The 24,619-nt window shown below is 46.7% G+C and overlaps 1 protein-coding gene across 2 annotated transcripts in view; it reads left to right on the top strand.

Annotated features, from left to right (window-relative positions):
• Nucleotides 1-3,639: 3,639 nt before the first annotated feature.
• The window catches only part of CDH4 (cadherin 4), a gene marked incomplete at its 5' end in the record, with an annotated part of 460,835 nt that continues 439,855 nt past the window's right edge, over nt 3,640-24,619 (top strand). Inside the window, 2 exons of one of the 2 annotated variants that reach the window (XM_082491007.1) lie at nt 3,640-3,699; nt 5,735-5,846. In XM_082491007.1, the coding sequence (XP_082347133.1) occupies nt 3,640-3,699; nt 5,735-5,846 (172 nt within the window). Of the gene's footprint in view, nt 3,700-5,734; nt 5,847-24,619 lie in introns of those variants that run through there. The other variant, XM_082491008.1, reaches the window with a different exon arrangement.

Below are 24,619 nucleotides of genomic sequence, written 5' to 3'. Positions count from 1 at the left end.
AACTGCTGACATAAACTTGTAAGTTGCCATTATCTATCATTCCGGAATCATCGTCATTTCTGTGGTTGTGTATAAGTGCCTGCCTTTGTTACTACTTTTGACACGAACCAAAATTAGTAATAATGACTTTCTAAACCACGAGTCATCTAGCTGTCTCCTAGAAGCAAAATTCATCAAACCATACAGAAGAAACCTAAGGTGTGGTCTGCACACTGTATTAATTTAATTTCTCCTTGTTTGTCAGATTTTTTAATAAAACCACTTCTTATCCTTAGCAGCTAGGCCTTAACTGTTTACTCGAGTTCAGCGGAACATTTGCTTATTGGAGAATTAAACAGGTTAAGCCAGCGGGAATATTTCCCAAGTAAGGAATTCAGATATCAGCCCTAAGCTAGGAAGGCAAGTCTCTTGAGACTTTGTTTTCTCACCTCCCGTCCATTTAATTTGTTATTCCCATGCTTTCACATATTTGATGGCTGCTTGACAATTTTATTGTATGTTGTACTGTCCCTCAGTGATCACACCTGCCTCTCTCTCATTTTCTACCCGTGGTAACACAGCTCACATCTGATACTCATCTCCACCACTAAGGGTTCTATTGTCCCCTTGATATGTACGTGCAACTCCCACTGCTGTCAATAGGAATTACATGTGTGCATCAAGGAGAGAAAAATCCCTTGTGTACTCCACGCTCCTCATTATCTTGGCACAGTCAGTTCTGTAGATGTGTCATCTATGAGCCTTTTATTCTCTTGAGTGTTGTGCAGTACAGCAAGTTGGCTCTTAGGATCAGCAATTTTGCTCTTGAGGTGTTTAGCAAGTTGATTTACTGCACATGTGTACGCTCTTAAATGTCTTCATCCAGCCAAATCCACATCTTGTAGCATTCATATGTTAGACGGTAGAGCTTCCTCTTTCCTTTTTATGCAAGAATATCAATTCGTAACCAGTCAAAGCGAAGCGAGAGTCTGAAGCTAACCCTCCCAAATAACATATGTTCAGGCCCAGCTCAGACCTGTATGCTTAAATGCATTAGTTTGTGAAAAATTCAATAGGTACCAAAATGTAAATGGCGTATTTTAATTTTCCTTAAAGATCTGAAGGAAGGTATTTCACAAGCATTTCCTGTTAAGTGCTTCTAAACAAGGAGGTAGTTGAAATAGCAGCTAATCAGTTAGCAAAACTTTAATTCCTTCCAAAATTAATCGGAATGTCAGGAGTTGAGGGAAAACGGTAGAGTGAAAACAACCACACCTGCAAACCAGTGATTTCCATTGTCTGCACACTGCGTTTGTATTCTGATCCTTCTGGAAACACCCCAGTTTGGGCAGGTACCCGGTGTCTCGTGTAGGCCAGTGCTCTTGGAACCGTAACTGGAGAGCATACTCACTCCGTTTGCAGACTTGTTCCCCAAGTACAGTGTCAGATACCACCGTCTGGAGAAGAGGGATGGCAAACTAGTTTGGGAAAAAAATCAATTTGCCATCAGATTAGAAATCAACTGTAAACATGTTGAAGAATTCTATTTTTTTTCACTACTGCTCTGCCTTTTCTTCACAATCTGTTGTGGTGTCAGACTTATTTTGACAATACTTGTAGAACTTGTCATATTAACAACGTTATCAAACAGAGCGAGCACATGCATAGCAACAGCTGTAGTCCAGCGAGAGTCAAAATAACCGGCCAGAGGTATTCACAAGGAAACAGCCACACTGTAGTTGCACAAATCCAAAATATCCCCAGAAGTCTCCAGGGTACTTGTAGTTTTATTTAAATAGCAACAACCGCAGCTGCCCTTCAACCTGGAACAATCTACTCCAAACTTTGAAATTTAGGATAAAAATAAAAGGAACAAATTTAGATTTAGTATATACATATAAAGATTTATTTTTGTTATGATAGTGTCACTTGACTATTTCTGCCTTTGTGAAAGTGCTTCATAAAAAAGGGTATACGCTAAATTCAATACAATGATGGGATTTATTTGGTGTTATATAAAAAACCCAGAAATACTTGTTTAAAACAAAATAAACCCTATAATCCACTAAGACTGTAAATTGGTGGGCTAGGAACAATCTTTTCATTATTCGTGTCTACAGAGCTTAATACAATGAGGTCTCAGTTCTTTGCTAACATCTCTAGGTGTTAACACAATGCTATTAAATCTACTCAATAGCCAAAGACGCAGTCAGTGGATTTATGTGTCTCATTCCTTCGGAAACGTGTGAATCTAACAGAATAGTTTAATGGCCAGATTTTTCAGCTGCAATGTCTGATTTTGCACGTACATCAGATAGTATGCATCTATTTATGCAAATCGTTGTTGGATTTATATGCACAAAATATACATGCCCGAGAACTCCTATTTGTGGAGTTGAGCTGAACTCAGAAGGCAAAAAGATCCTGTTTGGATGCCAGGGTCACGCTGGAGGGAAATCGCAGGAGCCATACTTAGCACGTGAAACTGCTGCTTTCTGTTTTCAGTTTTCTGTGGAAACTAAACTGCCTTAAGTTTTGCTTTCTGGCCCTGTTTTGACCTGCCTTTATTTTTACCCCAGAAAACCTCTAGTTTAGTGCAGTTAGCCTTAACTGCCACTGAGGTGGATGTGGCCGAGGCCTGACGCGGCTGTTTCCCCTGAGACACGGAGGGCCGGGCTGGGGCTGGTTCAGGCACCACCCATTATTTCCACCTGAGCCCAACTCCTGCGGTGCTGTCCCCTCTCCCTGCCCAGGGCTGACTATGGGGCTCTCACCCTGCCGGCCCACAGCCCGCCCGGGCACAGGCTTTGCCGCTCTGGGAGCGCCGGCACCGGCCGCCACTCCAGGCCTCTCCCCCCAACATGGCGATTCGGGCGACGGGGCAGGGCCCTGTCATGGCGGGGCTGTCATTGCCTCTGGTCTCTTTTGTTTTTTGGTCTCATTTTGGTCTCATTTTTTTCTCTCTCCAGGCATGCTAGTTTTTCCGCTCTGGATATATTATTTTTTTCCCTCCCTGATACGTTAATTTTTCCTGTAGACATGCTACTCCCCCCACGTGCTACCTTTCCCTCACAGCCTGGGCCAGGCTCCCCTCACCGCACATGCTCATCATCCCTGGGATGTTTTAGCTTTTCCTGTGGATGTGTCACCTTTTTCCTCACTGGATATGCTTGTTTTTCACCTGAGCATGTTAATTTTTTTCCCCACTGGGTACATCTTTCCACTGGATATACCACTTCTCCCTCACTGGACACGTCTCTCCTCTGGATATGCTAGTTTTTTTTTTCCCTCAATACGTTAGTTTTTCTCTTTGAACATGTAAGTTGGGCCTGCGGACGGGCGAGCTCCGCCTCCCGGGGTTCCCCTGCGCGGCCGCGGGCGCCGCACGCCCCTCCGCAGGGCGCCGGGAGAGGCGGCGGATCCGTCGCCCGGTCCCTTTAAGGCGGCGCGTGCCCGCGCGCCGCGGGGCGGGGCTTGGCGGCGGCGCGCGGGCGGGCGCTTCACCTGCAGCCCAGAGCGGGCGCCGAGCGGCGGCGGCGGGAGCGGGGCGGCAGCGAGCGCCCGGCCCGGCACCGAGCCACGGCACCGCCACCGCGGCGCGGCACGGGGCGGACAGCCGCGCCGCCACCGCCTCCGCCACAGCCCGGCGCCGCCGGGGCCATGAGGACCGGCTGGCGGGTGCTGCTGGTGCTGCTCCTTCCCGTCTGGGGCTCGGCGGCGGTAAGTGGGGCGCCCCCGGGGGAAGGGTTAGGGGGGAGCGGGCACCGGGCTCCGCACCTCGCGGAGGTTCCGCCGCCGCAACTTCGGGGTCGGGGCGCGGAGCCGGCCGGGGCGGGTGAGCGGGCGGGCGCGGAGCGGCGCAGCTCTCTGCCGCTCTCCCCTTTTCTCCTTTTATTTTTAATCATCGTTACAGTTTTTAAATCGCTATTTCTTTAGCGCCGTCGTTCGCTTCGCATCTGATGCCTCAGCCGCGCCGCCGAAACTTGCCCTCCGTGGTGCGCTTCGCCGCGTAAACTTCGGGGGCAGCGGCGCGTCCCGGCGCGGTACCGTCCGCGGAGCCTCCGCGCCCCGGTGTTGTCGTGTCCCCCGTCCGTGTTCCCCCCCACTTCCCCCCCCCCCCCCCCCCCCCGTGCGTGCCGCCGCCGTAGCGGTGCCTTTAACTTTTTTATTTTTTACGAGCCCGTAAGCGCACCGAGTGGGCCTGAGCCGCGGCGGCGGGGGCTGACGGTGCGGGGAGCTCGGGGTTTGGGAGGGCTTTTCCCACCCCCGACGTGAGGGGCCGTCGGCGGAGCACCCACGGCCGCGCGGCTGCGGCGTGGCGGCGCGGTGCGAGCGGGGCGGCTGCCGGTGTCGCGTCCCGCAGCCCGCGGGAACGGCGGCCGCTGGTTTTCCTGGCGGGATGCTCCGGTGGGAGGCGGGGGGGGTGGTGTCCAGAGCCCCGGGGGGGCCGACCCCGGCCCCGGGCAGCCCCCGGTCCCCCGCCTCCAGCCAAGCGCCCGTGTCCCAGCGGGGCGGTTTCCCCTCCGAAGCCGTCTGCCTCCAGCGCAGCCCCTCCGAAGTGTTCCCGATGGCACCGTCTCGCCGGCGGCGGGCGGTCCGCAGAGCCGCTGCTCCCCCGCGCAGGAGCCGCCGTCCGTCCCCCGAGCGGGGTTTTCGGGCGAGGACGCTGGCATGCTCGCTGCTTGCCGAGCTCGTCCAGAGGGACCCTTCGCCCCCCCTTCCCTTCTCTCTCTGTAGCGCAGCGTTGTGCGTGTCTGGGTGCGTTTCGGGGGGCCGTGCCCCGCTCCCCGGGGGGACGGGAGCGCCTGGAGTTGCGCCTTCTCGGGGCAGTGACTCTCCGGTGCCCTGGCTTCAGCCTGCGCCACGGGGCTGGCAGCGGCGCGGGCTGCGTGGCGAAGCGATGCTGTGGCTAGCCCTGCCGACAGCCCGGGAGCGTTAGGAATCCCTTTGCCACCTGCACTTGTTTGTGCATAAATCACCTGGCACTCGTTAGGCATAAATCAGTGGCTCATGTGCTTTCAGGGGGTTGCTGGAGCTGGGGTCTGGGGCCCTCCTTGCTGGGGAACAGGTACCCCATCCCAAGGAGTCTGGACTGCCACGACCAGGTGAACTCGTCTGCGTGGCGGGAGCTGGCTCCCCGCTGCGCGGTGCGAAGTTGCAGCGGAGCAGCTGGGTGTCGAGCTGGATGCCTCTCCCTGGATCCCAGCAGGTTGTGCGGGAGGCCGCACCGTTCAGCGGCATCCCCTCTGTCCCCACTGGAGGATCGCAGAGGCAGCAGCAGGCAGAGCCTCGGAAGGAAGGGGACTTTAGCTGGTCACGAGCTCCTGAGGCTGCTGCGAGCTGGGGGGATTCTCCTCCTTCAGTCCTGGGGTTTGCTCGGTTTCTCAGTAGCAAAACTCAGTGATTTGGATGTTGCAACATCAGGCCTTTGCGTGGCTCCAGTGCGAGCACAGCTCGCCTTGATGAATTGCTGCTCTTTATTTCCTCCCCTCTTCTGACAGTGCCCAGTATCCCAGCCTGCCTACAAACAATGCTCTCTATTGTAGTCAGGCAACTATTTTCTGGCCCATTTTATTTTCGCTGCTACAGTATGGATGCGCTCCAACAGATAGGCGCTTCAGCACGAGCGGCTTCTACTTGCACGCTGCTTTGCTGTTCAGGTTTGCCCATGCCTGAACACCTAGTTGTTGGGTGCAAAACGCTTTCCCAAATGATGAAAGTCACGGTGTATGTTCTCCTTGTTTTGTTTCTGCAGGCCCACAATGGGGATCTTACAGTTAGACCCACGTGCAAGCCTGGCTTTTCAGAAGACGACTACACGGCTTTCGTCTCCCAAAACATCATGGAAGGGCAGAAGTTACTCAAAGGTAAGTGGAATAAAAAGCTTAATAGGTTCTGCAATAACTGTGTTTTCAGGAGGTGAAAGGAGGCTTAAAGATGCTGGTTTTGATGGTGAAATTGTCTGCAGAATTATGTTTGTAGGAGGATGAAACACTAAGTGGTTTACCTGAGTGCAGTTTTGAATACAGATGAACTATTCAAAGTCCACACGCTGTCTGCTTCAGGTGGATTGTTTGCCTATAGTATGTGGGGTCATCGCTTCGCTTTTAAGTCTCCCACTCCCACCCTGTCTGAAGCAACTCTACATTTGATATTTTAGAAAGTATTTTTATGTATGAAATTCAAAGATCCTTAAATTATCTCTGCTTTGAAATGCATGATAAAGCAGACGTTGTTGTTGGAAATGTGGTAAACAAGCCTACAGACATTCTGCTCACAAACGTGGCATTCATTTTCATTACTGCCCCACTGACAACATGAAAACACAGGCAAAAAGAAACTACCAATTAGCTTTATAGTAATTGCAGGATTATAACCACTTTTGTGATTGTAAACTCTGAGACGTCTTCGTAATCCAAATAACAATAGATTATCCTGTGTATTGATCTGTCTCCCTTTCAAGTTAAAAATAATTAAACTTTATACTTGCATGAGGCAGGAAATTATTGTTTTACTCCAAGAGCATTTTTGAAGATCGAAATTCCCCCCCCTCCCCCTTCCCTCCTTGAGTCAAATCACTGACCTTTGGTGCATCTTACAGCAGTTCTGAAAACACAGGGTGTTGTGGAAGTTGGGGAGCCCGTCAGGACTTGATGCTCTGCTCGAGGGCTTATAAACCCTTCGCTACTTTCTCCCGAGTACATTTTCTCAGACGCGCGTCTCTGCCAGGAGGCTGGGATTTCTGCCTTCAGCCAGAGCCAACACCTGCTCCGTTACTTTGATTTTTCTCGAAAGAGAGGGAGAGTTGTCAGTACTCTCTCTGGCTTGAGCAGCATCCAGGACTGGACATTTTTTCTCTGCACGAGTTGGCAATCAGCTTTGCTTCTGAGCCCAGTTGTCTTCGTTTTGCTGTTCAGGAATCCTCTTGACTGGCCTGGCATCGATTAGTAGACGTTGGGGAGTTTATTTTTAGTTTGAAAGATAACCAAATAGGGATTTGACATAGACAAACCCGAGAACATAGCAACACATGAAAAGACCAAGTACCAATTGTTTATGTGTTTAGTAGCAATTTTTCCCAATCCGATATACACTGTACGGCTTTACAGGTCAGTCTGTAAACTAAGTAGGTTCCATGCTTTTTAGGCAACTTTAGGAAATTATTTGATAAACAATGTTCTCCAAATACGTTGTTAATATACTTGCTCAGAGGAGTATTTTTTGCAGTTTAGTGCTTCGTAAATGGTGCCGCCTGTTCCTGGGTGGGCAGGAGGGGTGGAGCAGAGGGTCTTTTCGGGGGAGTCTGCCGGCAGTGGCTTTGAAGACAGCACAGTGGCTGTCACTTCACTTCAGTTGGAACGGATAATTTTCAAATACGAAATTACATTTAGATGGGCTGTCAAGTTGATTTAAATAAAATATATTTTCCTTTAATTTCATCCTTTAGGGGCCAATTGTAGTTTTACATTAGTCATGGTAAACCTGCCTTTGATTTTGGGCTGCGCTGGCCCTCAGGTTATGATGTATGTGTGCACCGCTGGCGAGATTCACGTCCTGATAATGTTGTCACGAGTTGTGTGATTTGTAAGCAGTCTGGCAACTGAAGGAGAAAGAAGAAAGTGCAAAAGCTGTGTTTGCTAATAAATAAAGTATCGTCTTTACACCTTTTAATCTACAGTCAAATACATGCTGCTGTTTATCATAGGAAGCAAATTTATCTAATTAATTTGTGCAATAATGGGGGAGAAAATCTGCTGCATAAAATTCTGCTTCGTGCCTGTGTTGTTCTTTACCAATTTTACATGCTGGAGTATATATAGTTTTCCAGTTTAGGTTTAATTTTACTTCCTAACACTTGATATGTCTGAAGCATAAAATGTTTATCTCTTTCTTCCATCTGGGTGAAGTATTGTACAATAGTTCAGACCAAAAATGGGTTCAGATTGCTTACATTATCATGTTTGATAGATTGACATATGTACCGTTTCACACCATCTCACCACGCAACGCTTTGCTGCCAGCTACCACCATCTTATTCATCAGCATTCAGTAATTCATCTTCAGGCCAAGTGGGACTGCTTGCCTGAAGAACATAGGTAGGAATTCACCTTGTAGTGCTTTCGTGGAATTGTGTACGTAGTTCGAACTGCTCCCGGGGGATTCCAGTGGGCAGACGTGGAGTCCTGCAGCTGCGCGAGCCTTGCTCTGCCCTTGGGAGGGAGACGGGGGAGTCCTGGGGCAGGTCGTGATCCCTGGAGGTTTGCTCGTCGGAAATCGCGTACCACGTGGACCTCGGTGTAGTGGTGAACGGTGATGGCAAGTTTAGATGTTACGCCGTTCGGGGATAAGCTGTGGCGATAAACCAGTGTTTCCCTTTTAAGCTTTGTAATATCCAGCTCTCAAATGGATGCAGTGTTATGAATGTATCAAAATGAAAGCGCTTGTAGTGTTCTAGGTTTGAATCAAGTTAAACAGATAATGACTGCTTATAATTGACTTATTCCAATGGAAATAGCTTAGCCTTAATTTGACAACAAGAGCTTTTACAGAGTCATTGTTTTATTATAAGTATGCCATAAGCTATTAACTGCTACTTTGTGGTTCGTCTTATTTGCCTGAGTCAGCTCTCTAACATCCTCAAAACATACAGATTCTAGCAGGAGCTATTTGTTACACAGTAATTAACTTGTTTATGATAAATGTATGGGAGAAATGTCACGGCATTTTGTTTTATGTATAAATGAAAAGCATTTGCATTCTAAAAATTTCATGTTAATTAGACTTAAAATAGTTTTCCCCAGTAGTGCCACAACTGCCACATAGTGTACATCACTGCCAATGTCGTACCCCGATGATGGGTGTGAGCTGAGTGGATTTGTGGAGCCGGTGCCTTCCTTAGAAATGCCGCCCCTGCGGCTCTTAATAAAAGTTAGTGGGGTGTAATATGTTATATTTTTTTGGTCTTTGTTTGCAGGATAATAAACTTAGTGTTGATCAGTGATGCATGATAATGTTTAAAATAGGATCGTTAACTGTTTTCTCCTTTGGCCTAAGGAAAACTATCAAAGCTGCAGTATGGCGGAGGGCGATTGCAGCGTGGGTATCCTTTTCTCTTTGTTAATTATTAATGTTAACTTAAAATGGTGAGAGCGTTGGCCCTGAGGGGTGGGGAGCGATGACATGCAGTACTGCACTGAAGACAGCTCAGGACTGACTCGGGGGATCTGAGCCCTGAGAATTAACTCGGGAGTATGGGAATGATGGTGACTTGTGGCCTTGTGGGGAAGGAGAGAAATAGAGTAGGATGCTGAAAGTGCTATGCGATATGATCTAAGCAGGGCTGGTACTCTTGATATTGGGTTTATGCCCTTTTCCTTTTTTGTAAGGTTTTTGAAGATTGTAATTAAAAAAAGAGACACTTCTCAAAATTAGAAATTCAAGTTTTATTGGCATGCTGTGAGACCGTGGCAACTGGTAGTGGGTGGAATGACATCACGGTGTTAAATGAATTATTTTTCCAGCCTGGGACCATCACAGTTATAGCAGGTCACCTCTCAGAAACACAGCTAAACAACATAACTCGTAGCTTTCCCTACAAACAGGAGACAACGTACACAGCCTCTTTTGTTTTTCTGTGCATCTCTTCGCTGCAGTGATTCATGTTTCTGTTGCCCATCCTAAATAGTGCCTATACTGATGTAGCAGGATAACTTCACTTGTGTAGGCAGCTACGTTTGGGTAGAAGCGTGTGGAAGCACAGTTTATTTTCATACGGGAAGATGAATAAACCGTGCCAGCATGTTCTGCTTTAAGCAAGCGTATGAAACCAAAGGTAGCCAAGCTTCACGCAAATGTATAAAAATGTAATTGCTTCCATGCTAGGATTTTACTAGCGTTATTTTTGGTTTAAAAACAAAACCTTTACTTAGATAGGATCTGTATTTTTTCATAAGAATTCAGTGTGGAGGCCATCTCTCAGAAGCCTTCCAAAGGTAGGATGTTCTTCATGGCCAAAGCCTTTTGTTCTCCCCACTGAAGTTTCAAAACCTCCATCCTATTCTCCCCTCATTACCTCCAATAGTAAAACTTAGGAAGGCTGGGAATGCTGTTTAAAAAGTATAGAACAGGTAGACCAACAAAAAATCCAACACTCCAAATCTTCATGGATAGCATAGAACCAAACATTAAATTAAAAAAAAAAAAGGGGGGGGGAGGTAGAAAGGACCTGAGCAAGCTTTTGCAAACTATGTTTGAATCTGGTTACTAGTCATGCAGGCAGTAGTAACTGTAGGGATAGATACTGTACCTCCTCCTGGAGGTAAATGCACTGTGTTCTTGTGGTTAAGGTGACACAGGAAATGGAAAGCAGAGTGTGGTAGTGAAATGTACTAACAGCGCCACTGGAAAATAATCATACAGCCCCAAAATACTACTGCATACCTGAAATTTGGGCCCTGTGAAAGCATGAGACAAATAAATTGGGAGGAATACTCCCTTTGAGTGCCTGGGGAGTAGGAGCGTCCCCGGGGGTGACAAGCAGTAGCCTGGCAAGCAAGTCTGGATCTGCAGCGTTGTGTGGCCCCAGTACCCGAATTGGCTAATGGGGACATTCTGCCTGTCCATACGTCTGGCTTCCCACTTCCCTGGGTCTAGAGTCCAACAAATGCATAGGTACCTGGCCGCTGTGCACTTTGGTAGGAGCTTGGTTCCTAAAGGCTTCAGCAGTTGGGGTCTGCCTCTGAAGCGTTCCCGGGAGGACGCTCCATCCCGAAGGCGTCCCGCCTGCCTGCAGGTGCTGCCTGCGCTCCCAGTCCCGTCTCCATCCTCCCTCTGCCCTTCGCTGTGTCGTACGGCCGCTTCTCGGAAGCCGAGACCATGAGAAATGTTGGGATCTGTTCTGGTGCTTGGTGGGGTTTTTGAGCACCTCTTGGGGGTCCTCGTAGCAGCGCGGAAGCTGTGCTGCAGGCTGCCGAGGCACCCAGCGCCTCCGCCGGGCTGCTCCGCGGTTGAAAGGGAGAGAGACTTTGCCAGTCATGCTTTCATTATTTTTCTGGTGTGTGATTCTGCATGAAAAGCAGTTACTGGAGTTATCGTACACGTAATTAGCTTCACAGTTCCCTAATAAAATCTGAAAGTAGGCAAAAGTCCACCGGGAACCCAGAACTCTGTTCCTAACCTTTCTTCGTTCCTTTCTTGGAGGAAAAAGAGGCAGAGCGACGTCAGCTTTCGGCGGTAAGCTGTACATGCTCCAGTGAAGCTGCCTCTCAGAAAACCCTTCTCCCATTCCACAGGACAACTTCTCTCAGAAGCAGTTTCTCTCCACGGGCATGTTGCAAAGCAAAACCATAATTTCAATCGTGAGTTCCAGGGGAGAGCCCAGAAAGCTGCCGCAGATTGGGGAGCTGCTGATGCGTATTTGTTTTTAATGTTATTCTTCAGATCCAGCTTCTGACACAAAAATGATGCTTAAGATGACATTTTTATCTAAATAAAATTGCCGTTAATGAGACTGGAGTAGTCAATAACACTCTGTAGAGCTAATCCCCTTACGCTGTTTAATAACTGTATATATTGCTTTCTAGATCAGAGCTTTGAACCAAATTCCTCAAACCCAAGTAAAATTACTTTTTTCTGCTTTCTGGGGAGCTAACTGATTTTTATCTGAATAAATCTGCTTCTCCAACAACAGACTCGGAGCTTCTCTCTCTCTCTCTCTCTCTTTTTTTTTTTTTTTCTCAGGAATTTGTTAAAGAATTGTGCTGCTACAAATTAGGCACTCTAAAGAAAAAATACAGAGGAAGGAAATGAAACAACAATTTCTATGGAATAATTTATTCATTTCTTCATTTATGCTTGGACTTTTAGGAAATAAGCCATGTCTGGAACAGTATCAGTTTGTTACTTGTTGTGAAATGCCTGTTGTTTTGAAGTTCAAACCAATAATGTTAGGTCTTTTAAGGTTAGAAAATGTTAATTTTAAAGTCACTTCTGTGTTCAGAAACTGACGTGCTGACAGGGCTCATGAGCTCTGATCTCACAGAGCAGATGCTGAAAGCATTCTGGAAATTCTGGGATTTTTGCATGTGGTAGATGAAAATTATTTATTCTGTCAGTGAAAAAATGTCTTGCTTAACTTTCATTGACCTAATGCCAGTTCTTATCACCTAATTTCATTGATATTTATGTGTAAACCCCCTTCTGCCTTAATTTCTACCCTGGAAACGAGTGCGATGGTCTCCTAGAGGTGGCTGATCTCAGTGCAGACTGAAGCTGGTGAAGCACTTAGTCTGACAGTAGCATGGGCCATGTGCATCGCCCATGGAATATTTTAGTAACATAGATAAGACTTAAAAGTCTTATTTGAAGGACAGGAAGAGATTAAAACTACAGAGGATAGGATTTCATTGGAAATCTGCTGCTTAATATTTTTCTGTATAATAGAATGAGTTTGAGTAACATGGGGAAAGAAGGGAGTTTTTGTTCCGTTTGAGCTTACTGGTATATTCACAGTTAGCGCCGTTCCTGTGTAAAACCTACTTTTTTATTTTCAGGCAAATGGAAATAGTAAGAACTAAGACCAGAAAGCAGTGTTTGAAAAGCAAAGGCCAGTGTTTGCCCCTGGGAAGTCCAGTTTCGAGTGGTTTGATGAGGGTTTTGAGGTGGCCCTGTGCCAGTGGCGAGGGACCGATTTCTCCAGGACCCCGATCTTGATCACAGCCATAGGAATTTCTGCCGGTTCAGTGGGCTTGATCTGTATCTGGGTTTGTGTCTCTAAACCTTTTGTGTGGGAGCCAAAGGTTCTGAAGAGCATTTGGCTTCATGTTCAGTTTGCCTTTTGGTGCCTCAGTGCCCTCCCAGTGACACTCTTTCAGGTGAAGCTGAGAAGCATCCTCAGCCAGCCGTGCCACCAGGGGCTTTCCCTGCTGCTCAGTATACTGTCATGTGTTGGTTTGGATATTTAGTTTAAATATTTATTTATGAGTCTTTCTGAAGGGAGAGGCTGAGAGAGCTGGGATTGTTTGGCTTGGAGAAGAGAAGTCTGGGGGGAGGGCGCAGAGGTGATGGAGCCAGGCTCTTCTCGGTGGGGTGCAGAGGGAGGGCCCTCTGGAGCCCCCCCAGTGCCACCCCCCGCCAGAGCAGGGGCACCTCCAGCAGTGGCACAGGACACCTCCAGGCGGGTTTGGAATGGCTCCAGAGGGGGAGACTCCCCCCCTCTCTGGGCAGCTGTGCCAGTGCTCTGCCCCCGCACAGGAGAGAAGTCCCTCCTCAGGTTGGGATGGAACTGCCCATGGTCACGCTTATGCCCGTTCCCTCTTGTCCTGTCACTGGGCACCGCTGAAGACAGACCGTTCCCACCCCCCGGCACCCGCCCTTTGGGGATTTATCAGCATTGATAAGATCCCCCCTCAGTCTTCTCTTCTCCAGACCGAAAAGCCCCACGTCCCTCAGCCTTTCCTCATAAGAAAGGTGCTCCAGTGCCCTCATCACCTTTGTAGTCCTTTGCTGGACCCTCTCCAGCAGTTCCCTGTCCCTCTTGACCCGGGGAGCCCCGAACTGGACACAGTGCTCCAGATGTGGCCTCACCATGTGGGAAGAAACTTTTGGTGTGAGGATTGTTGGATGCTGGCAGAGGTTGCTTGGAGGGGTTGTGTGGTCTCTGTTCCTGGGGATGCCCGGAACCCATCTGGCCACGGTCCCGGAGCCTGCCAGGGTGCGGAGCAGGCGCTGGGGGACAGGCGCTGCCTCCTGGAACACCACACGGGTGATGTGCTGACACACAGAGCGACGAACAGAGCTCTTCTGCAAGTACACATTGAATAGCTTTAAATAAAAACATTGCCACAGCCTGCAAAAAAATGATCCTTGCAGGGAAGTTGTGTAACTTCTTGGAAGCATAACCTCTAAAGAGAGGATAATTGCAACGCCCGGGACCAGCATTCTGCTGCTTGCCTCCGTTAATGTCCAGACTCAACTCGGGCATAGTTTGTCTCCTGGCGTAAGGAAATGTTACACTTAAATTCAAAAAGCTCTTGGTTTCCTCTTTATTTTTAGTAGAATAAAAGGAGAACATATGGAGCTTCTGTTTTCCCAAAATATTTGTCATTAGTACTGGCTGCTTCGCTTCTTTCGGCAGAATCCTTCCCAAGCGAGTTTTCTGAAATATAAAAAAATAGTTGGGTTGAACATGATTCTTTTTGCCACAGGCTTTATGATTTTTTTTTCTTGCTTATATTCATTGTCCCCAATTTATTTATTAATTTTCAATTGCAGTCGCACGGAGGGAGAGAGAAGTGGCAAATGCTCTGGCATATGGGCTGCACTGTCCTTGGACGCGGTGACTCCCAGCCGCTCCCGCCGCCCCGTGCATCGTGACCCCGGGCTCCAGCCTCTCTCTTTGCCAGCCTGTTGAGATTCCCTTCCAACACACAATTTTAATTATTTTTTTGCTTTGCCCTCGCCGCTTGCCAGCGTTCTGTAATCGAGAGCCAGTGGTGGTAGTTCGGCGCTGGGGTGGCGATGCTGCGCGGGAGCTGCAGCCCATTAACATCAGTGCGGTAATAGCAGCCACAGTGTGGAACGCACAGTGGGAGTGTTGGAAGCTCCTTCAAGGACCCTGAAGATCTGTATGGGCCACCCGTGAAGGAGAAAAAAAAAATAAAATGCCCTTTCTGCTTTGAAATGAGCCGATCTGTGTGTTTCATTGATACCCGGAAGCACCGCAATCATTATGGCTATTAACATGCCTATTATAAATCACAATTTCGTAGCAGTTTGTAGATTAGTCACAAAAATTACTTTTAGTCTAAAATTTTGTTATACTTAGTTTGTCTAATAGCAATTCCAATCCTTATTAAACAAAATTGTCTTTAAAATAATTATGAATACAGCAATTATCTGAAGATAAATAGTCAAGATTACAAAAATTGTTCCATACAAAGCTGTGTATCGGCTCGCTCTGTCGGTTTGTGTCTAGAGAATCATAACAGGCAGGTCAGTGGAACAAACATTTGTTACTTCACCGTGTAGTAGGAAAAACATATTTGGATTATTGGTATAGGAATTGAAAACGTCAAGAAATGAGCTTGGGAAGATACTAGAAAATACAGAAAAGGTTGCACTTGAAAAAGTGCAAATTGGGACTAGTTGAAAGCATAAAATTTAATAACCTGTTTGTTACCGATACAATTGGAATGGTAACTAAAAAGTAACTGCAAATGAATCCCGAGTGTTTGATATGTGCCCTGGAGTTGCCGTTAGCCATGCAGTGCTTCTGAGAAGCATCGCTGTTGGTGACGCTGCCCGGACCTGCTCCTGCTCGTTACCATCTGTTTGTTGGTGTTCCACGGACTTGTAGAATAACAGGGCTGGAGGGCATCGAGGGGCCGTCTAACCCACACTCCTTCCTCGAGGCACGAGCAGCTCCGTGGGAATGGGTTTGACCCCTCTGTGGTCGTGAAGGTCCAGTCGTAGGGACCTCAGCCAACATATTCCATCGCTTCCCTTTTCCCCTTCACGACGAGCTGAAGCTCTCTTGATGCAATTTAAACCTCTCTTGCTATTTGTCTTTTTTTGTCATAGGCACAGAGAACAGTTGTTGCTTTTTTTTTTCCCCCAACACACTTGAAATTTTTTTTTTTTCATCTTCCGTAGGCTGAACGGCTCATTTGTTCCCTTTTGCGAGTCGCGCCCGGGCCCCCTCCTCTGAGCCCTCGTCTTTGCTGTGAGCGCGGCTGAACGGGACTGTGCCGCCGAGTCTCGCAGTGCCGGACAGACTGGGGTAACTTTGCCACTTCTGTGGGCAATACTCCAGTTGATTTATCTAATGCGATGATTGCTTTTTTTCTTAACAGTATGACACTGTTGACTCATGTTCAGCTTGTGATCCAGCGTAACCTCCCACATCGTTTTCTGCAGAACTGCTCCCTACCCAGGCATTTTCCGTACGTGTCGTGGGTTAGTCCTGCTGAATTGAGTTGCTTTGCTCCTCTCCTGTTGCATTACATCTTTTTTTTTGTTTTTCCCTTGGCCTGATCTGACTTGTTAGGATTGTTTTGAATTCTAATCTTGACCTCCAACGGCGTTGCAGTTGCATCCTGCTTTCGTATTGTTTGCAGATGTAACCAACATATGCTGCATTCCTTTATCTGTTCTGTTAATAAAAGCATTGAACAGAACCAGTTCAGAACAGACTGTCGCAGAGCCCATGTGATAGAGCCTTCTGCTTTGACCGTGAACCATAAAAACTTACAGTTACTGAAATGACTAAAATTTAAATAGTGGGCTGTAATTCCAGCCTTTTATGTCTTGATGTTGCGTATCGGGGATCTGCAGGAACACAACCCCAAATGTCTTCGTTTGTCAGTACTTTTCCTGGCTTTTATCAGAGTTGCACATTGGGATCTCTGGATTTTCACCATCTAGAAACATTCTGGACTAAAAGCCCAGGGTAGGTTCATGCAGGTTCAGTGAAGAGCAGTTGCTGTTGGAGGGGACGGACCGCCTCAGTCCTCTGTCTGGTACTGGACACCCTGAATTTGTAGGGTTTTTAAGCGCCCCAGTGGCAGGGGTCTGTTTCCAGGCTGTGGGATGCGCTTTTCGGGCTGGCCGCCCCTGGGACTCCAGTGAGGTCTGCCCAGTAGAGGAGATCTTTATTGAAGGAGCTGTTACGGATCCCACCAGGAGCTGAAAGACCAGGGTTAAATGAAAGGTGAAGCAGTAAACGGGAGTGTTGTGCCTGCATGTGGAGTACGGTCTGTTTTCACTGTACCGAGGTTGGGGATTTTGACCTTCGCTGCATCCCGTTTCCCATCCCGCGGTCTCTCTGATCCTGCCGTGTGCCCGGAGCAAGGTGTGCGCTCTGCACAAAACAGTTGGGTGTTGCGCTGCCCGTTTTTATCGTACCTGTATTATTCATGGAGCTTATTAGAAGGCTTAGCCCACGCTTAAACATTTTACTGCTTGGTATCTCAGTTTGTTTGTGCCCGTCGTGCCTGCGTGTGTTTGGTAACCGAAGATAGCCAGACGCATGCTGATCTCCTGTCGGAGGCAGAGACTCCCTCTGCTGATAAGATCCGATTCTGGAGCGTCCCGCTTCAGGGGGGGAAAGAGAGTAGGGGTAGTGGATTTCCAGGTGGAAAATTATTTATAGAGTATTTCCCCCCCAGTGAAAGTGCTTCCTTGGGGAATCAGAAAAAGTCACCGTTCCCGGTCCTGTATGCCTTGTTACTGGTCTCTCGGCAGCCTAATTATCGCTGGCTGGTTGCTTAGCTCCCTTGAAAACAGAAGGTTTACACTATTACACATGGAAGGCAACCGTTTTGTTCATCTCCAGAAGCTTTAAGTATTTTTATTTTGTGGCTGAATTATTTGGATGAATTATACTTTATTTATCATTTCATGGGCTTCTGAACACTCTACAATTGATTCAATGCCCGCTTTTGCCTTTTGACCCTCTACAGAGGATAGAGAAAGATGGGTAAATGGCATTTAAAAAACCCCATTTTTTCATGTTGTTTGGGTTTTTCCTTTCCTGTGGAGAGAAGAGGCGGGTTGAGGATGAAGAAAAATACATGTACGGTTGCTTGGACATAGGAGAAACTGTAGATGGCAAGATTTGGTGTGAAGAAATCTTGAAGGATGGCAACTATCAAAAATGTTTGGATTGCACCCAAAGATTTCCCTGTACTGTGTTCAGACTACAAGAGGAGACCCTCGTCAGAGGAAGTTTACTGATCACTAAACTCTAGATGTTTGTTCAAATGACCGAATAGTAGATCGGTTATCTCTGTGCAGAGTTTACTGAAAGAGCCCGTTTTGTTGTTGTTGGCCTGGAGTTTGCGATGCAAGAGAAACTTCAAGGGAGAGGGCTGGTTGCTGTACCTGGTGACAGGCGAGCTCCTCTCTCGCGCCGGGGGGTTTTGGTACCTCCTGCCTAGAAGAAACCCACATAGGAGCATTGTGTGGGGCAGCGGGCAGTTAGAAACGTTGGGGGTTGTATTAGACATAAAACAGAGGTTTAACCCCGTGCGGATCCCTGAGTACCCATTGCGTGAGTCTGTGGGAATTTCTGCGCGTGGTGAATTAACTGTGGCGTTTTGGCAGAGCTCAGCGCAGACGATGCGTTTTACTGGGATGAATTTTCCCAGTATTTTCAATAAAACAAAGTTTTATTCTCCCTTTCTGCTGTGAACTGAGGCATAATGTCGGCTGTATCGTCTTAACTAGCAGCCGAACGGAGCAATAGCGGCACAGCTGCTTTTACCTTCCCAATAATCCAGCGCGTTCCATTGCCTGGGAAGACGTGATGACGGAGCAGAGTTCTGTTAACGCAGCAGTAGTGTCCTTCGGCAGTGCAGCTGTAAGAGGGAGAGTTTAACGTCTGTGGAGTGGGGTTGCTTCGGGAAAAAAGAAAAAAAGAAACTTAAAATAGGGGTGGGTGGGAAGAAGAGATGTGGAATGCTGAGTGCCTGGAGACCGGGTGCCCCACGGAACCGCTGGGCTGTGGTTCGTGTTGGGTCTGGACAACTCCCAAAGTGGTGTGTATTACGGAGACCTAAAGAGAAGACAAAATTTCTGCAGCAGTTTATTAACCATCTTAAGTGATTTTGCAACCTGTCGTCTGCATTGGGGCCCCTTGTGAGCAGTCTCTCGTTGCAATATATCCGTCTGCACCTCCAAGAGCAATTTGTAGGGAATCCAGCCATCGCCAACAGGAGGTTTCTTAGGAGAGCTGTCCTGAAAAAGAAAAAAGGAGAGGCAAAAAAAAAAGCAGGGGAAAGAGCTCAAGGTTATATACCAAAATAAGTAACACAGGCTCAAAAAAAGTTAATATCTGGTGAATGTCAATTAAGTACTTCCCCAGCTAATAAATAGCTTAGGAGGTATAAAATTTAATACTCCTAAAATTGCAGAAGCCTTTGAAGAACACTTTTAATTTGGACTCCTTGGAAGCAGGAGATTTAACACTGACCTGTTCAGAGGTGACTACTGAAAAAGATATGATGGAATGAGGGTACATTTTTTGAATATAGAGGCATTCAAATATGGAAGTTGAATATAGAGGTTTGAAGATAGGGCTATGAATATGGAGGTTTAGGCTTTTCTTTCGTTATGTGGCTTCTGAAACAGTTCAAGTTTTTGTGTAACACATCAGCCGGGTTGCACTACGCTAGCAGACAGTGTCCGGTCTGTGCGAGAGCCTGACCCGAGTGTTCCCGAAGGCTGGGCGGGCGCAGGGGGTCGCCGTGCCACGGAGGCAGCCTGAAGAGCAGCCGCCGGTGGTTTCTCCCCCGGCCGTGCCGGCGGGTTCTGCTCACTTTCAGTCCTAAAGCATAAATCTGTTGCCCGTTGAAGGAGCTCACGCACCCCGTCACGGTCACCTCTGGGAAAGAAATGAGATACGTGCGCGTTTCTGAGGGCAGGATTGGGCACGCTCTGTCTTGGGCAAAGAGATTTTTTTACTTTATTATGAAGCTTTCTTTGGGAGGTGAGCAGATACGCGACAGAAACTGCTCCGAGGGCACCGAGACGTGATGCAGTAGTGATGAGTTTATTTGGAAATGAGAGCAAACCAAACTTTGCCCCGGTTGCCTTGCTTCCTGAGGAGCGGTACCCCCTGGTTTGGTTTTTTTCCAGTTGTGTTGTTTTTTTGTTTTTTTTTTTTTTTGTTTTTTTTTTTTGTTTTTTTTCCTAATCCCAATGGCAGTCATTTTTTGGCACTTACAGTTAGGAGAAAAAAATAAAATGAAGTAATACATGGCATTTGTTTTGGCCCTACTCATGACTCATAAATAGGGATAACATCTGTGCTGATAGTTTTTCGTGATATATAACCAGATTGAATGAACAAGGTTTTCGTTTATTGCAGTTCTTTTGCTATTGTTATATTTAGGAAGCTCCAGTGTAAAGAGTGAAAGTATATGCTTATGTATATTATTCATGTATAGATCAGAATTTATGTACAACTTGTGAATTTTAAGTTAGCCACTGTATCTTTTTAAGCTAAAAATGGCTTATTGCCTCTCCCTGAGCTTTACCAAACTTTTTCAAGATCCCTCCCAAATCTTAGTCTGTTGGAGGCTGGTACTGTTGCCAAGTCTCCACCATTCTTTTAATTAAAAGAAGAAAAAGAGAAGTGAAACTTCCAATGGATGTAAATCCTTATAATCCTGAAATGATGTAAATCAGTGCAACTCCCGAAGTCATTGGAACTATTCTGACTTACATCTACTGAAAATCTGGCACGTAACATTCCTGCTGGTCTTTTCTTTTGCCCAATAGCTGCTGTACACAGAGTTGGCACCGCCGACAAAGCGCGCTCTGACGAGCTGACCGAGGGTGGCACGGCTTCCAGCACTGCTGATTCAGCACCGCAGAGCCCATTTCCCTGATTTCTTTGTGAGCTAGATTAAATTACTCTGCAGGCTGGACGGGAGCCACGGGCCATAGTTTTACAGCCTTATAACATGGTATCCTAGCCCGTGGCATCTGAGAGGTCTGGCCGCGCGTACAGCTCTTCTGGAGGGGTTTGGGTTTGGCGATGTGTCTCTACGGCTGACGCCAGCAGCACTGGAAGCCTTCGCCTTGTCTAGTTGAGAGACAATAAAATGGGGTTCTGTTAATTGAAGGAAGGGATATCGTGGGGATCAGGTTAGTATGAAGACTCCCCTGTGTGTGTTTGTCATGGCAACGTTTCCTTAGGTTTGCCTTACGGAATTACAGGGTAATAAATAATGACTGTAAGTTTTTAATGACTATAACACAGCAGCAGCACCGGTAAGGCGTCCTGTCCGGCCTGAGTTCGGGGGGTTGTGCCATTAGGGCTGTTCCAGTGACTTAGCAAAATTTTGGGAAATCCATTTCCTTTTGTGTCTCGGTATAGGGATGTTTCATGTCAATGCTGAGCGGGTTCGGAATCACCCCGGGGGGGGGATGTGGTGGGACGTGCCCTGTGCTGAGCGGGGCCGTGTTCCCGCCCGACGGAGCCGGGCAGAGGGGGGTCTGTGACTGCTGGGGGAGAGGAAAAAGGGTGTTTTCTGTCCCCTGACGACTACTGGCATTGTGGATGTGAAGGGCATAGCCAGACCTGCTGCGCTCTCCAGTGGGGCCTCACGGTCGCGGCTCACAGCAGAACGGGTCTGGGCCACCGTTGGCCGAGGATGGACGTTGCTCCGATGCTCCTGGTCCATCCCAAAAGGACTCCGGCGCATGGAGAAAGCAGCGCTGTCAATGAGGGGAGGAAAGGTCAAACAGATAAAAAGTAAACGCCATCCCGCTTCCAGCGTAGGGACTGCTCGAAGGCGGCCCCGTCTAAGCCGAGGTGCTCGAGTGCGGCTGAGAGCAGGCTGGAAGAGTTTTCACACTAAGTTTAGAAGTCTCTCTCTCTCTCTCCTCCCTCGCCCGAGTGTCTGATCCCACAGTTTTCTCACTCCAAGGGCCTTGCATTATATCAGAAAGGTGGGCACCCCATACGTGTTGTCTTTGAGCTGCCTTATTGCTTTTCAGCTTTATCTCTGTAGTTTAAAAACAAAAAGAAGCACCACCAAACCAACCCTCCTGGTTTTAATGCCAAGATGGAAGTATTTTTACAATTAAAAAGTATTATTGAATCAGAACATTTTTTCAAAAGCAATAATTCCCTAAGTGGGATCCAAAGGTGAAGTTCACTTTGACGGTTTCAATGCCAAAACAGAAGTGGGCAGATCCGGGAAGTTGTTTCCGAGCGGTTTGTTCCGTTCCCGGAGACCCGGTTCAGTCCCGTGGTTCGGGTCGTGCTGCCCAGCGAAGGGTTTATCCATCGAGTGCTGAATGTGTTGTGCTCTTCATCTAAAACTTCTTCCCCCCTGTTCATCTTAAACTTCTTTCCCCAGGGGCGTTTCTATTCAGAAGGCTCTGGCCAAGCTCGAGAAAGTCATTTCATTTGGGAAGTTTGAAGGAATAATAACAGGAGGATTGTTGCAGTTGGATTTTCATGAGCTCAGTCTTCTACTAGAACAGCCAGGCCTCCTCCTCCTCCGGTGCGTGTCCGTCATGGCGTGGCTCGTTACTGAGGAGCAGAGCAGGGTATGGAGATCACTGGAGTTTTACTGTCTGAGAATTGGCAATTATGAAACTTGTTCAGAAGAAAGTTAGGAGAATAGTTTTGGTGATATAACAAAATATAAAAATTAATGGGTTAGTGCAGCTTTGTCTTTTCATAAATGTGGAAAGGCTATTTCTTAGCCTTTTCTGCTTATTTTTAAACTTGTAAAATTTATTACTGGAAATGCATTACTGTAACTGCCCGGAAAGAGAAATGTGGGAAAGGAATTGCACCGTATACTCCGAGGGGCTTTGCCCCTCTGAATTCCACCATCCTTCAAGTATTTAAGGAAACTAAACCTTTTAAGAGAGCTGTGGGGGGAAAGTAGACAGACGTTCTAGTTAATAGAATGTTCCTTACTTTTTCTATGATCTGAATAGAGGAATAAACAGTCTTGTATTACAATGAAAACCAAAAAGTACTTTTCTGCCCTTGAGTGGGCTGGTCTGTGGTCTGTCGTGCCGGGGTTAAAGAGGGAAATGGGTGAGATGAGATTGGCAGCAAAATGAAAAAAAAAAAAAAAAATTGAGGCAATTTTGCCTTTTTGGGACTACAATCTTCCCTTGCAGAAATCAGCTGCCTTTGGCTTCACGGTGCCCGTGACTGGTCCAATAATAGGGTTATACTGTTTCATTAGGACGTTGTCAAATTAAATCAAGGAAAGTGGACTTGCGACTAAAAAGAGCTTCCTGGTGAGTGTTCCTGGCTCCGGAGCGCTGTCGTCTGTTACGGGTGACGAGTATTACCTCCGCGGGTTTGGAGGTGCACTTGGCGCTTTTATTTATGCAAAAAATACAGCTCTTTGGAGGTGTGTGATTAACTCGAGGCGTTATTTTATTGCGTGCCCAGGTGGGAAGCTGGAAATTAAGAGTATGCAGGAAGAATTATCTGGATATGGGGAAAAATGTTGTATTAACTGTGCAGTTAGTCTTTGTCAGTAGCATTTACAGTTTCTTCAGTCCTTGTGGTGAGTAACCTAGCAGAATTTATTGGTGAATAGTTCAATTTGCTTAAACGGGCTGATTTTCTTGAGTAGGCAGAAATTACATCTTATTTCATGTCTCAGATTTACTTTAAATGAAAGGCCAAATCCAGATTTGACTTGCTTTTCTTCCCAAACTCCTATTTAAGCGCTGGGTGAATAGGACACGTAGGATTTGGCATAGTGAACTGTTCAGAGTAACTTAATTTAGTGGAGCTGGGGTAACTGCTGGCGTTTAAGACTGTGCTAAAGATCCAAGTTTCTGAACCAGATAGGAAAAAAAGTGATTCTCTTTTTTTTTTTTTTTTTTTTTTTAAATCCCCCATGTAGAAATAAGTGCTTTAGAGTATCTGAAACATCCACCAGTATCATTTCACTGCTGAGAATTGGGTAACTGTGTAAAATTATATTGACCTGAGGGGATTGAAATATAGAAGTGGCCATGCGCTTAACTGTGCAGGAATCAAACTGTTTTACTGATAACATTTTATTGATTCATCTTCTCACAGTCTTACAAGTAGCCTGAAGCTTCGCAAAATGAGCTGGCAATGTTTTTGTGTTGTGGACGTTGCAGTATTGCAGCTCTTCGTAGGTATTGAAATTTTATATATGGGCTGAGAGCTCACGTAATTATTGTGATTTGTAATGACTGAGCCTGCAGATGGGGCTTCCCAGAGGTTTCATTTCAAGCCAGATAGCTGGTAATTCCTCTTCTCTGTTTAAGAATCTGTTGTCCCTCCTTTTCTGTGCAGCTGTTGAGGTTTCTCTCTGTGAAAAGCTGAACCGTATCTCTGACTTAATGAAGATGTGTAAAATGATTGAAATTGCCTTAACAAGGCAGCGCTCCATATACAGTAGCAATGAAAATGTGTCTTGCTGTTCGCAAGGGATACTTTGTCCTTTTCATAAAGGAACCGTGGTTTCTACCAGTATTATAAAAATAATAACAATAAAAAAAAAATCCTTCTTCCAACAAAGCTCTAAGAAAATGAATGGCTTAAAAAAACACAATGGCAGATTGTGAGTTTAACCTGCATGTGTTGACTAATTAAATTCTTTTGAAGGAGCTAATTTCATGTATTTTATTTAATGAAGGCTTACTTAAGATTTTAATGATGTGGGTCCTTTCTCTTCAGTAGAATGCCATATTGACTCATGACATATTTTTACACAGGCTTCATTCTGCCGTGAACAACAGTGGTTGAAAATGGGAGCGCTTGATAAAGTATCATTAAATTAGCTTATTGTAGTTGCAGATTTTTATTATGCTCCTTCAGAGATATGAATTGATCGCGTCGTACTTGCTGTTTTTTAAAAGTGCAGCATTGTTATTGATTATGCTACTTTATCTCAAGTGTTTCATCAGCCCGCTGGCAGGCTTGTTCCCTCTACAATTTTAGAGTACTAGCCTTTGTGCTTTTTTTTGTTTTGTTTTGTTTTGGTTTTTTTTTCCCTGTGTATTTCATGTGTGTGCATGTCTACACCGCAGCAGATTGCCTTTCGTGTTGTGCCATGCCCGTGTGCGCAGCGGCTCTCCGCGGTGCCGGGGCGCTGGCTGCTGCCGTGGGATGGAGATG

Source organism: Vanellus vanellus, assembly GCF_965231255.1.
Source record: "Vanellus vanellus genome assembly, chromosome: 15".
Taxonomy (NCBI): Eukaryota; Metazoa; Chordata; class Aves; order Charadriiformes; family Charadriidae; genus Vanellus; species Vanellus vanellus.
This window is presented reverse-complemented; position numbering and strand designations above follow the sequence as displayed.